This window comes from Chlamydotis macqueenii, chromosome 3 (assembly GCF_036417535.1).
Source record: "Chlamydotis macqueenii isolate bChlMac1 chromosome 3, bChlMac1.mat, whole genome shotgun sequence".
NCBI classification, from domain to species: Eukaryota; Metazoa; Chordata; class Aves; order Otidiformes; family Otididae; genus Chlamydotis; species Chlamydotis macqueenii.
Window position 1 is genome coordinate 117,676,154 of NC_141558.1, and position 14,631 is coordinate 117,690,784.

General features: G+C 39.8%; 1 protein-coding gene across 6 annotated transcripts in view; it reads right to left on the bottom strand.

Annotated features, from left to right (window-relative positions):
- Positions 1–7,850: 7,850 nt before the first annotated feature.
- The window catches only part of SOS1 (SOS Ras/Rac guanine nucleotide exchange factor 1), a 69,449-nt gene continuing 62,668 nt past the window's right edge, over positions 7,851–14,631 (bottom strand). For all 6 annotated transcript variants that reach the window (XM_086743645.1, XM_086743647.1, XM_086743646.1 and 3 more), the window contains 5 exons: positions 13,561–13,733; positions 12,461–12,577; positions 12,044–12,308; positions 10,858–10,976; positions 7,851–9,439 (listed from right to left, as the gene is read on the bottom strand). In XM_086743645.1, coding sequence (XP_086599771.1) covers positions 8,945–9,439; positions 10,858–10,976; positions 12,044–12,308; positions 12,461–12,577; positions 13,561–13,733 — 1,169 coding nt within the window. In that variant the 3' untranslated portion in view covers positions 7,851–8,944. The remainder of the gene's footprint in view (positions 9,440–10,857; positions 10,977–12,043; positions 12,309–12,460; positions 12,578–13,560; positions 13,734–14,631) is intronic.

Genomic DNA, 14,631 nt, shown 5'->3' on the forward strand with positions numbered 1-14,631 from the left:
CTCGACATGACAAACCCTCAGTAATGCTGTTCTCTGCAGACTATAGCTTTTGTTAAAAAGAAAGTATGGAGAGAAACACAGCCCTCTGGTGCAATATCCATGTCACATCCCAGCTGCGCGCTGAAGGCAGTTTCAAGAGGAAATGTGGTTTTATTACTTATTTTTGCAGAGTTGGGACACTGGTCTGTTGTAAAGAACAGCTTCACGTGAAGAGGTTGTGAACTGTCTCTGTGGGGCCAACAGCAACATGTCAGGGGAAATACGCAAGGCTGTAACATCAGGGGCTTGGGACTCCAACACCAGTGCAAGGGTGACTCAGTGCAAGGGTACCAAGAGAAGAGCAATCATGATGTTGCACGGCTCTCCTGGCAGTGGCTACGGTACAAGGAGGGTCCAGAGCAGGTGTCCTTGGCTGCAGTGGATAACACCCACTGCAGATGCAGGGCTTATAGCTCTCCCGTAGTGTCGACTGACTTGCATCTACCATCTGCTTTTCCTCCTCTGGTGGAGGTGAAGAGGTGTGTGTGAAAAGGGTTATCCACCTAAGACAGACAAAATCCATCCTTTATCTCAATCAAAGTTTTTCCAGTATTTCAAGAAAGTGACCAAGAAATACCCCAGAGATTAAAATGTTTTAGCTGATGCCTGCCCCATAGATTTTACTGTTCCCAAAACAGTTCCCAAAAATCCACTTTTCCTTACAAAGAAGGAAAAAAAATCCTTTTTCTTTCTTTTTTTTTTTTAACCCCAGCATTTGGAAACTATTCTGGGAATATTTTTTTTTTTTTAAGTTTAAACTTTTTAATGACAAAAAACACCTTCCATCTCTTTCCCTCTTAAATTACAAACTTCTTGTCTCTTCCCAGCTAGGGCTGCTCCATGCTGACTAGCCACTGCATCACAAAGACACTTCCTAGGACTTCACAGCTTTCAGTCAGATAGTGCAGGGCCAGGATAGAAATATGTAAGAAGAGCCAGATACTTGTCACTGCACTTGTCATCAACAAACCCTGTTCTGCAAAGGAATCAGTCATAGACAGACCTATTTGTTTGTCCATGGAACCTGAGTTATATCAATATGGAGAAGTTTCCACTGTAACGCACTGATGCTGTCAAGGGCTCTGATGCTTCTGTCTTTGGTCTCATATATAATGACACTTCTGTCCTTCATAGAACAAGCTTGCTCCTCGTGCTTCCCAGGCAGATGCCACGACAGAAACAGGACAAAGGGGAAAACCTACCTGTTAACATCTCCTGTGTGAGGAAATCCTTCCAAAATGGCAGATCCTTGCTTATAAAATGCACATGGATTTTAGCTTCTGTTTTAGTGATTTAAGGCATGATCAGAATTGATGGTTCTTTCTTTCTGATCCTGTAGGAGTTCTTATTTCCAGGTCTATGCTTATCATCTGATATGTCCTTACACCTGCTCAGAATCTGTACATGTAAATAAAATGAATGAATGATGCTCAGCACCACACAGAAACACACAACCTCTTGCAGGATCCGATCCAACTTCACCTTCAGTGTACATGTGCGCTCTGGATTATTTTTCTTCCTGTGCCAAATAAATGTTGCTTTTAAATAACACTGTTGTCTCTTTTGCGCTGAATCAGTCATTAGGTTGCACCCATTAAAAGAAGAATCAGGTTTCTCAGGTACCTTTCTGAGGCAACACTACTTACAAAATCCTCTTCCCTTGCACATACAGTCATGCAAGAACACTGTTTCCATACACCTAGTTCCAAGACTCTTACAGCACTCAGCTGACTCGCTCTCTAGGTTTCTGATCAAGATCCAGTTGTTGCTGCAGCTCACTGCCACATTTTTCAGCTCCTTCCTCCATCTCCTTTACTCCTTCTGCTACGTATGTTACAGACATGAGCTTTCACAAAAAAATCCCATGAGTCTCCTCCACTGGCATACACACCACTGTAATTTAAACTATTCAAGTCTGTAAGAGATCTTAATATCTTCCTGCACATCACAAATGTCTGTCACATACCAAGTTTTTAAAAAAATGTAATTCCAGTTCTGACTATCAACATTGTCTTACCTTTGCCACATTCTCAGCAGATCCAAAACAATGACACTACACACAGGGGCAACTCAGCCTGTGGTGCTCACACCTTCCCATACCACGCGGCATCTGCAAGCGTGTAGCTCCTACTGCTCTGTAGCTCCGTGCAGTGTTGTATCACTTGAGGACAGTGATCCCAGAGATTAGAGTATGCCAGCAGAGTTTGAATCAACAGCTCAAATGCAGTTTTACTCCTGTGCAAATCTACTGGGGTTTTTCCTCCTTAAATCCCTTTCAATCTTATGGATACAGATCATGCTTATTAGCTAGCTACTGGGGAACATCCAGTGCCTGAAACAGCACCCAAAAGGACATGCTCTCATCATGGCTGTGACTCTTCTACATCACTTCTCCATGGCTACACTCCCTGCTTAAGTCAGCCACCCTAGAGTCTTCTCAGATTATGGGTAACTTTGACTTTCAGGGCTGGTCAAATGTATCCTTTCACCATTTCATTCCTTCTAAGCCAGCATAACTGAGGCTACTTCTAAGTTTATATAACTTAGCCACTTTCTCCTACTTTTTATCCCCAGAGTTACAATGTATCCTGGCTTCCTCTACAAGTTCTTGGAGTATTTTCAACTCAGTACAACTCATGTACAAGTACAAATATTCCTTGGTCAGGGTATAAAACCACTTCAACAGGTTCCAAGGAACGCAGTTGCTTTTTCCAAACTCTACACAAAGTTGTTAAGGCCCCTTGCTCATGCCTAAACAGGAGCGGAGGTGGGGCATGCATAGTACTGCCTTTGGCCATCGTTTGGTCTTGTGGGTTTTGTGGGCAGTTGAGATGGAGAAGGCTACCATGAATATTAAGCAGTTTCCACTTTTCAATGTTTTTCATTTATTCACTCTGTTCTTTGAAAGCAGATGTTTTACCTATTGCCAGATACAAGATATTAAACACAATGTGATCTGATTCAACAAGGAGATGAAACATAAGCTCTTATATTAAATTACCTACCTAAAACCTTCATACAGTAAAACTCAAGAGATAGTATTTAGTCAGACTGCAGATTCCTTTGACAAAATAAGTTGTAACAGAAAGCTGCAGAGCTGGAGTAACACCTACAATGAAAAATCCTGTGGCAGAGAACAACACAATTAAAAGATGCTATTTTGTGTCCCCTACTGTACATACACCTTGCTTATTTGTTTTCTTCATACAGTTCCTCTGCTCAGAAGCTACTATGTCTTTTAGTATTTTACTATCCTGAGCAAAACCTACATCTGTAACAGACTCATGATAGTCCTTAATGTAAAGCACACAGTATTTAAGCTTAAGGAAGCCAGCCTGAGACTACAAGGACTTTCAGTGTACTTTACACATTCAGAAGTGTAAGACTTCTTTTTCTTAATTTTTAGAACACATCTTTTAATGCCAAAAGGTAACAGACACTATTAAATTTTCACTTAAATGCAATCAGTACAGACACAGCATATAAAGATCACCTACAGACAGTTATGTACACAGGTCATCAGATGTGCCAGCTAAAGTCTACCACTTCTTTTTCTCTGGTTTGTTTGTTTGTTTGTTTTTCTTTTCTTTTACAACTGGACTGACATAGCTTTTAACATTTATTCATTTTGGTAAGTAACCATGCCATCAATGGCAAATGTACACATATATTGGAACAATCTTACTGAAACCTAAAATTTGTTCTTTTCACAAAAAAAAAGACTTATTCTGAAGTAGATTTGAACAAATTTTTCTAAAGCAATTCCAGCAACATGCACCCCAATGGTCTACCTTCATCTACCCTTCTTTTTAAAAATATTACAGATGTCCTTTGATAAAAGGCACATTTGGTAGCTACTAAAATTGTCATGCATCTGGCATATGTTTATTTTATTTTATTTTATTTTTCCCTTTCGACTTCTCAGCACCCAGTACAGGATTTCATATCTGCTGGCTAGAAAGTAAAAAAAAAAAAAAAAAAAAAGTGTGACTTACTCTTCACTTTGTTTGCATTATAATGCTGCAGTAGTTGGCTACTTAATGCACTATTTTCCACTGAAGGCTAAAGGGAAATTTGTTCAACATTGACAGAAAAATGGGTGGGTTTGTTAAATGGAAAATAAGGCATGGAATTTACGAAGTAAATTAAAAGCACTTTTGTTTTTACAACTATAGTGGGCCACAGGTTTCTCTCTTTAATGAATAAGAGCCAAAAAGGCTTCAGCCCATGCATCATCTAGGTTTCAAAATGACAACTCAACAACTGAAAAAGGGTATTTTGAGGTGGAGGGAACAACCCATAAGAATTTGCAAACTTTCAAATATCATCTTGAAAGTCTTTTTGAACAAGTCCCGTCCTTGCTGGCTGGAAAAGGCAACAAGGAGAAAGTCAAGGAGAGACTTTCACATACTGCAGCTAATTGCACTGCTCACAGCAGCAAAGCATTAAAAAACATTTTGTTTCACTTTCATGTAATTTGTAAGACAAACATTCACAAATGAGGGGCTCTTTCTAGTTGAGCTTAAATTGCAGCAATGCTAGAAATACCAGTAGTAGAGGCTGCTTCTGTAAAACCCCACACTAGGTTGAGACAACAGCCACAAATAAGGGAACTGATGCTTATTATAATGCACTGGCATCGCCACACAGCCTGCTGGAATACAAATTTGCTCCAGCACCTCTCAGGCTGAAAAGAAACTTCCTTGTATGTAACAAAATAAAGCCTTCTCCCTGAAGCACAATAATCTACTACCTTCAATACTGGTACCTCCAGTGACATCATCAAGCTTGAATCAGATCCAATTCACAGAAAGTCCAATTTAAGATAAAGAAAGAAAGAAAAATAATAAACATCCCACGATGTCACTCTGATTCTTGAAGGATCTAAACCCAGTGAATTAGCATAAATACATTCTTACTGAGACAGATCTCTCCCTCTCTGATTTGATAGGCGCATATTACAGAAACAGGTTAGTCCACACTGGAGAAGGCTTCTTGAGCGTGGATCATGCAAATGCTTCCATGGTATCGATCCCAAAGTAGGGTAATGTTCTCTGCTAGCAGACAGTTGTAGAAAAACTTCGCCTGGGCTGCTGAATGTCATGACAACAGCATGTACCAGGCAGCATGACAGCTGACGTTCCACACAGCATGCTGAACAAAAGTAAGTGTACAGCACTTGCTATACAAGTTTGGGTTGGAAGGGACCTTTAAAGGTCATCTAGTTCAACTCCCCTGCAAGAAGCAGGGACCCCACCCCTGCAACTGGATCAGGTTGCTCAGAGCCCCATCTAGACTGACGTTAAACGTTTCCAGGGATGGGGCATCCACCACCTCTTCAGGCAACCTGCTTCCAGTGTTCCACCACCCTCAGTGTAAAAAGTTTCTTCCTTATGTCTAGTCTAAATCTACCCTCTTTTACTTTAAAACCATTGCCCTTTGTCACAACAGGCCCTGCTAAAACGTTTGCCCACATCTTTCCTAGAAGCCCCCTTTAAGTACTGAAAGGCCGCTATAACGTCTCCCTGGAGCCTTCTCTTCTCCAGGCTGATCAACCCCAGCTCTCTCAGCCTTTCTTCATAGGAGAGGTGCTCCAGCCCTCTGATCATTTTTGTGGCCCTCCTCTGGACCTGCTCCAACTAGTCCATGTCTTTTCTATGCTGAGGGCTCCAGAGCTGGATGCAGTACTGCAGGTGAGGTCTCACCAGAGCAGAAGGACAGAATCACCTCCCTTGACCTGCTGGCCATGCTTGGCTTCCTGGGCTGCAAGCAGATCTTGCTGGCTCATGTCCAGCTTTTCATCCACCAGCACCCTCAAGTCTTTCTCCACAGAGCTGCTCTCAATCTCTTCATCCCTCAGCCTGTAGATACTGGGGGTTGCCCTGACCCAGGTTAAGAACCTTGCACTTGGAATCCCAGCATTTCCACATCCCAGAGGGCTTTTCTGAGCTAACACACACCCATGACACTCTGAAACAAAATTAACAAACCCAGGTTATGCTACACTGTTGCACTAGATTACACATGAAGTAGAAACCTTGAGGTGAAACAGCACAAATTGTTAAGTACCACATCTATATAGTTCTGCTGATCTCTGTAACCCTATCTACACACTTTGCAGTTGTTTAGGCTGACTTTTAGCCATACATCAGCACTCTAGAGTAACACAGCAACCCACCTAGCCCCTACACAAGCATGTTTCATTGTCTGGGCCACATCATCATCTCAGGCCACGACAGACCATCCGGGGCCATTTTATCAAGCAGACAGACAGAATCATTAAAATGATTTAATTTTCTATGTGAAAAGTATTGTCAATAATGCAAACATGGTCCAAATAAGGTCATTCCAGATTAAATAATCATTAACACAAATAAAGCTGTCACTAGACAAACCAGTCTTAGCGGTTGTAATTGAAACTCCTATTCTAAATGCAACAAGTTTGATTCTCACCCTGTCTTTCCTATTTGCAGCTGAGTCAACACCTGGATTTGTGTACTGTACGACTGACCCATTCTGCTGGGCTCCAAAGGACATTTAAGTTAGGTTCTTGCATGGTGACCATTATCACCTGTTGTCCAAGTACCTTACTAGCAAAGCGCTTTTATCCTCAACCACAAAGATACACAACAGCATTGCCCATTTCACAAAGGGAAACAGAGACATCCTGATATTCAAAAAATCTGTTGATCAGGAGGATCCATGTGAGGTCTCTTCTTATAACTGACCAACTTAAGCACTGGATCATTCCTTCTGCCTGATCTGCCCTGGCTACAAACTAGCACAGACAAGAGTGTACAGAAGAAGAGATACAGATCAGAAAGTCTAAATTTAAGGAGTTTTCCTTGGTAATCCACTAATAAGCTAATAATTAGATGACATTGCTAACAGCATGCCCATGATCCAAAGAACTGATAACTTAAACTATGCCTCCTGTAGCTTGAGGGTTTTTAAAAACCTCCCATATAATGTTCTCCTCTGAAGCCAAGGTTTAGAAATCTTTACTTTTTCTTCTTTTGCCAGGAAAATGTTTCAAAATGACATTGTTAAAGACATCAAAGAAAGAATACAACTGATAAATTTCATCATTTAACTATGATGAAAACTGCTGTTCTTGTTGACGAAATCAGAACACTTTCTGAAATGTAATGACCACATGAAAGGATCAAAGGGCACTGATCAATGGCACTGCAGAAAGCATTAAAAAGGTGATTCCCATCATCATTCAACTAACATAATTTCTAATGACACAGCTTTCTAAGACACTGAAAAGCATTCTTCTTCCAAAGAGAAAACATGATAGAATTTTGCTTTGACCCATGAGCCATATTCACTGAAGGTGAGATACTTTATGCTTCACACACATATTGTAGTGGAGATTATACAGCTTTTCTTCAATAACTGCCATGCATTACTATCACAGTATTGTCTAGAGCTGAAGTGCAGTACACAGGTTTATAGATAATCCATGTCATGATACTTACACTAGTACATGTGCTGTCATGTGTATTTCGGATGTAGAAAGCTACTGTAAAGATTAATGTAAATTTGATTTTTTCTAACAAGTGTCATACAGGAAGTCTGAGAAGTTTCATAACGTACAATAATTCACTTTGGGAGTAACCCAGCTTCTCAAATATTACTAAATTATTACTTTGTAACACATGCCAAAACTGATTTCTCTTTAGACACTTATTACTAAAATACATACACCAAACTAAGAAAAATATGTACCACGTGCTTTTATCCCCTTCAGTGCTTAAATGAAAAATGGAGTTGTACATTTGTCCATGTAATAATTTAATGTACGCCAGCCAAACATATCTGTATCTTTATTTCAATTAAATTAAAAACAATCTCCAAGTATATTTATGCAATGTTCACTATATACACAAGATTTATGCAACTGCAAGGCAATTCTAGGTATGCTGATTAATCTATCGTTAGTAAAACATGACAATAGCTATGGAAGTTGACCAGTGAGTGCTCCTTTTCACAAGTGACTGTTTTCATGGCACGACTGAAAAAGAATAGCTACTAGCCATGAAATGGATTATCAGTAAACCTTAGAAAGAACGTGACATAACCTAGCAGAGATTAACAGTCTTCTAAATGTAGTAGTATATTTACTTTAGATGATAGTGCTGCTTTAAAAAAAACCGCTGTCATCTTAATGATGTAAGACTTTCATCTGCTTTGTCTAAAGAAAACAATAATTAGATATTATGCTTCCTGTCAAAAATTTAATTTTTGAACTGGCACCATAATATTTCAGAAAATAATAATAAAGTACCTCTTTGGTGAAGCCTAGGTACCCCCTACTACTCATTGTAACAACTTGTAAACAGGACTGCAATACAGTGCTTTGCCTTAATTCTAGCTTGGTTAGGTACCACAGATCTTCCTCATAGTCCTCCTCATAATTTCAGGAAGATATTTTAAAGCAGGGAGTAAAGCAAAGGAAAATTAAGAAGGACATAAAGTTCCCTGTTTGAGATTTTTTAAAAGTGCATAATGTTTTCATTCCAAAAACTGTGCCACTGTTCGGAACTGGTGGATACAAGACTGTTTTCCTTCCTGTACTGGAAATTATTGATCATTACACAAATACAGTCTCTGCTCATTGGCCAAAGAAGTCCCTCAAGTCTTTTCTGGTACAATCAGTTGTCCAATTACTTCAGAACAATGTCCTGCATACTAAAACAAGAATAGCAAGTTAACCGGTTTTTCCACTAGAATGTCTGTTTTTGCAATTTCATTTCTGTACACTGCGTTTCCAATCTATTGGAGAGTTCTTAGTGTTTGCATATACATCTCAACTCCTTGGCACCACCATGTTCAGTGCATCCATTGCCAGCAACAGACATAGCACCAGGAAAATGCAACTCCCAGTGCAAGGCATAGCTCAGGAGGAGTGGGCATTCTCCAGCAACGGTGGTCCATCTCGATGCATGGATGGGTGTGTGTGCTCCCTTTTGTAAGTTTTTGGAGGAAGCTTTGGGATATGTTGAGAAGTGCTTTGTCTTGGAGGAATAGGTGGTCCAGCAACAGAATGCATATCCACATCTTGTGGTATCAAAGGTGGTGATGGAAGATGCCTCCGTGCTACATGTGGAGAAGGTGTCTGAGGGGGAGGAGGAGTAAACGGAGATGGGCTGTTTGGGAAAAAGGTGTTACCAAGTTCGCTTTTTCTCCCCAGTGGTGGAGGCTGGAGGTGTAGTGGTGAGCTAGAGAAAACATCTGGAGTTCGCACAGGTTCTCGTGGTGGTAACACAGGAGGGCTTTCAGGGGGGTCAGAGATGCAGGTCCGGTCAGGCACTGAGTACCTTGGTGAATACACTTTAGAGGTTGGTTGCCTAGGAGGAATTGCTGGTGGGCTGTCCAGGTGCACAGAAGTAATCTGAAGTACACAAACATTTCATTCAATCAGATTTCAGAGTTGCAGTAAAGAATAGGACCCTGCTGTGAAATGGAAACAGAGCTCCTGCCCTCCAGATTGCTCTTATCCAGTTAAAGAGCAGGCATAGTAAGCAGGTGCAGAATGAAGACAGGGAGTAAGGAAGCAAAAGGGAGTGGAGGTGCTTGAAAAACATGTTTCTCAGAGTGATGCAGACAGGAAAGACAGAGACTGGATGTGCGGGGAGAAAGCAAGCTTATATCAATACATGAGTTAACAGCCAAGGATGGAAGGAATGAAGATGCACAGAGAAGGACAAATGCAAGGCAAGAACGGTCAAAGCAACAATTCCCATGCTAGTTCCAGGTCTGCTTGCTGAATAGGTTTGGATATCTTCCGCCACCTCCCCAGTAACCAGCACTTGGGGTGGGTAATAACATCAGGTATTTCTCCAAGAAAATGAGGAAAAAGGAGAGGCAGATGATGCTGACAAGGGAAAAAAAATAAACTATGCTTGAATTATGGAATTAAGTAGTCCAAATTATTGAAGTTAACAGTTCCTAAGCTGCAGACCACAGTGACAGAGTAATCAGTCTCCAACATCCTATCACTTATACAACGCTTTCAATTACATTTTGGAAGATTGTGATGTGTTAAACTCTGCTGACACCATAGTCACCTGCAGTCTGAAAAGAACAACTTGCTGAAGAGCCATATACAAGCCCTCTTCAAAGACAAACATGCTCCAAAGTAATTTTGAGTGGGATTTTCAAATCCATCCAATTCTCTGAAGTAAAAAACCAGCTCCCACTGAAATCAAGAGACATTTGACACTGTCTGCAACAAAGGCTTGATCAGATCCCAAATGTCAGACAAATGCAAAAGCAAAATGCACCAATGGCTAAAGCAGGCAAGCAGACAGGACAGGTAATCAAGAAGGGAAAGAAAGCACTGAGAACTGCAGCATCAGGATCAAATATTCTAATTAACCTTTTCAGAGGACTGAGGTGCATACATCACTTTCCATCATTACTATTCTTCAGTTCTTTACCCTCCACTCATACACCCCAAAATGATACTCTGAGATACATACTGCAGATTGAAAAATCTGCCTGAAGCCTCAAGTTCTCATAGGCAATGTGAGGGCCAAGCATAGCAGACCAGTAGACAAGAGACATTTCTAACCCTAAATTTAGGCCTCATCTATTAATTTTATTTATTTATTTTATTAATTATTATTTATTTTATTAATTTTTAGTTTGGGATCAGGACATAATGAGGCAGAGCTGTGAAGGCTTAAAATACATGGCTGCTTACTCTTTCACATACAGTTCTTCAAAAATACATTTACTGTTACTTTTCTATCATACCCTGGCCTCTGCTCCCAGAAAAAAAAAATGCCCTTTTTTCTCCTTCCTTACTTTTGATGGGGAGGATTCAGCTGGGGCAGACTCTGGTCTTCTCCGTGGAGGAACTGGAGGGGGGACATGAGCTTCATCTGAAGTTTTGGTAAAGTTTATGGATGACACAGAAGCAGATCCTAGTGAACATAAAAAAAAAAAATTTCCTGATGATGAACTTTTGTTCAACTCAGTATTGCTGCCAATAAAGGTGTCATAAATAATAAAGTAATTGCTCATAAAACCCAGCATTAATCAAGAAGGGGTTGAAGAAAGACAAGGAAACAATCCTCTAACTTGCAGCTTCCAGACAAATTGCTTTTCTAAGTTGCACATTCTTAAGTAACCCTCGAGATCAAACCCACACCACAAAGTTGTTCTTGTATCACAACAGCACTAAAACAATATCTTGAACCTGCAGTTGACGGGCCAACCAACCAATGAAGAAATACCTTCTTCTGAAGAGGTATTTGAGAGCTGGCTTAGACACTCAGCAATGTCAGTGCTCTGCTAAGCAACTTCTGCTTTTATCAAGTCATTTTACTTCCTTGTGGCAGCCAGCTGAACACAGGACTAGCCTTGTACCTCCTTTGAGAGCCCTCATACATGAAAGGAGGCTATGTCCACCATAAATTACTGAAAGCATAGCGCAAAACATGAGCTTCCTTACATCTTGACGAAGACAGAAGAAAAATAGGTGTGGATGGGTCCTGATGGATTTAAAGTAGGGAAATACTGATTTTAAGTTCTGCAGGAAAACCATCCATGTGCACTGAAACCAATTTAGAATTGCAGAGAGCAGAATAAGGCACCCACAAAACATCCATTCTTATTCTCACTGTTTGCCATCAAACAGATACTCACCGAACACATTCACCATATATATATATATATGGCAGCAAATCCCAAAAATGATTGTTTGGGACATATATAGGCACTAGAGATATATCTTTGACTTCTGTTTTAACAGTTTCTCCAAAGATATGTAATACTCTCTATGTAACACACCTAATTCTCTTCAGTTTCTCCCTTTACAATAAAATCTTATTAAAAAAAAATGAACAAAACACTCAAAGTTTTTTTCTGCTGCAAGGAGACAAAAGCAACTATTTCTATACCCACTTTAGAAGATTAAACATGATTTCATCTGTTTAACATCACAAAATCTAATATGCACGTTCTTGGTAGACTATCTATTAGCACCTACTTGCATGAAAAGGACTTGAAGGATCCGAGTCAAACACACTGCAGGCATCTGTAGCACTTGAAGTGGCAGAAGCAGGAGGAGGAGTCAAAGGTGTTCGGGGAGAGTTTGGTGCAGATGCTGTAGTTTCAGTCTCACTCTCTGGGATGCGGCTGTAACTAATTTTCCTTGGCTCCTGTTGCAGAGGTGTGGGATGTCTCATGGTACCTGGCCTTGGATTAGAGGGACGAACACCTGGGGACTTGAGAGGATAGTTGTATTTTTTGGGCTGAAATGACAAAAAAGATAATATCAAATGAAATCAAAAGGCCACAAGATCACCTAAATGTAGCTTTGTATTTATGAAGTTAGATATCTGAAATGACTGTGAAAAACAAATGTAAGCATTTTTTGGAAGGAAAAAAGAAAAATAATACTAACAAATCTTGGTGGAGGCTTGACATTTCGTGGCTCTATCTCTAGTGACTTGTTGAACAGATAATCTGTAAATTCTGTCTCTGTGCTGTTTCCCATTGGATTCAGGTTTTCAAAAAATCTCTGAAATACAAGAAGGCAGAAAATTTGTCAGCTAAGCTACTTCTTAGCAGCTTAGTAATGTTTTTTTCTACTGCATAAATCATCCCAGTGTTCCTGAGAAGAGAGAAAATGCTGGAGTCAGAAGTAATTATAGATGTTTAAGTTATTAAATCTGTCTGCTGCCAGCCCTTTGCTGGGAATTATTACTGTTATGCTTGACCTAAAAACCAACTGTGCAAGTATCCTAAATACTTTCTGCAGTTCAAAAATCAGACCAGGTTAGCTGAAGCACATTCAGAAGCAGCTGCATGTAGTCTACGTTTACAGTAACGCAGGGAAGATTGCTCTCACAATGCATTCTGTCAAATTCTGAGGAGAACAAATAACAGAAGAAAATCTTGCAGAATCTCTTAAGATAATCTGTCCTATAACTCTCTGAAAGTATATAGCTTAAAAAACATTTCAATTAAAAAAAAACCAAAAAACAAATAGAAAAGAAAAGGAAGCAGGGAAAGAAAAGCAAACAGAGAGAGGACTGCTTAGAGAACACCACAGACGAAGGAGAAAAAATGCCACAAAAAAGAAAAATGTGAGCATCATCACCACTAACATATGATGTAAATGCAGTGCTACCAGGCAAACCTGGAAAAATAAAGGCAGGATAACACAGGAGGAAAAAGACAGCTGGGCTCACTGGACAAATAAATGCAACTGAGTGAAAGACAGTGAGAATTTGGTAGTTTCTGTTCCTGTTTAACACTGATCAGTAAGAAGATCTATCTACCAACATCCCAATAGTTGGGGAAAAAAAACCCCAAACCTACCAAACTGCAAGCATTGAGACTTCTGCCCTTTCTTACAGTGAGACCTGAGAGAGATTTTATGACAGGCCTTCTGCTCATTTCTGTTTCAGTCTGATTTAATCTGTTAGTTCAGTCTATTAGCCATCAGAGACACCACAAAAGTAGCTCAGTGCATGGACTCAAGGAAATAATGCCACCTACCCTTATGTCAAATTCCACTCTTAAACAATATGGCTGGTTCTGGTACTGCTGAATCTCTCCTGTTATTTCAGCTACCTTTCTTCTCTTGCTGAAGTTTATGAGTTCTTTCCCATGTCGCTTTAGAAATTCAGGATTGCCTTCTTCTGTTTTCAAAATGTTAGTTAAATAAATCCCTAAAAAGCACACAGAAGAGGTTCTCAACATACAGTACGAAACAAGGAGAAAGTCATATGACTGGAATACAAAGAATTCTTAAATAATTTAATTTGTGCCCTCTAATTATTTAGAAAAAAAATCTCTGTTAGGGTCAATAAGAGAATTGCACCTAATTTTCAAATAAGGGTAACAATTTAAATATTTTAATATGCCTTTTCCAGAAAGCTGCCTTTTTTCATCAAAATCTCAAAGTCTATGCCTCTTTCTATTGTTCAGGTAGCTCACACAACTGAACACTACTAGCATTTTGCAAGATGAGTACACTGAACTCAAGTGCTTTCTCTCAACTGATCTGCCTCAATTCAGGTCTACTCCATTAGAGACCCCAGCTAAGCTCCAAAAAATTATTGTCAAGCTTTATTCTTCTGTTCCATTCTCCATTCCTGGCTTCATAATTGCATCAAATACTTTGAAGATTAAAAAGAAAATAATGCTCTCAAGTTCACAGATAATATATCTGGAACTGTCATTATGACTCTTCTAACTGTAACTTGAGAGAAATAACTGAAGCTATTCACATGTGATCCTGCTAACCTCTACTCATCTCTGAAGCGGAACAGAAGGTTTCTTAGTTGATCTAAGTTGAAGATGTCCCTGCTGATCTAGTTGAAGATGATCTAGTTGAAGATGTCCCTACTCCTTGCAGGGGGGTTGGACTAGGTGGCCTTTAAAGGTCCCTTCCAACCCAAACTATTCTATGATTCTATGATCTTATCTTTCTTTGCAGAGCTTGGGAGTATATTTTTCCCCAATCTGTAAAAGGCCAAAAAAAACCATCAACACTATTTTCTTTCAGTTTTGGCCTGAAGCCTATGCTACACAAATGCAATGTCCAGAGCTGGAACTGATCTGCAG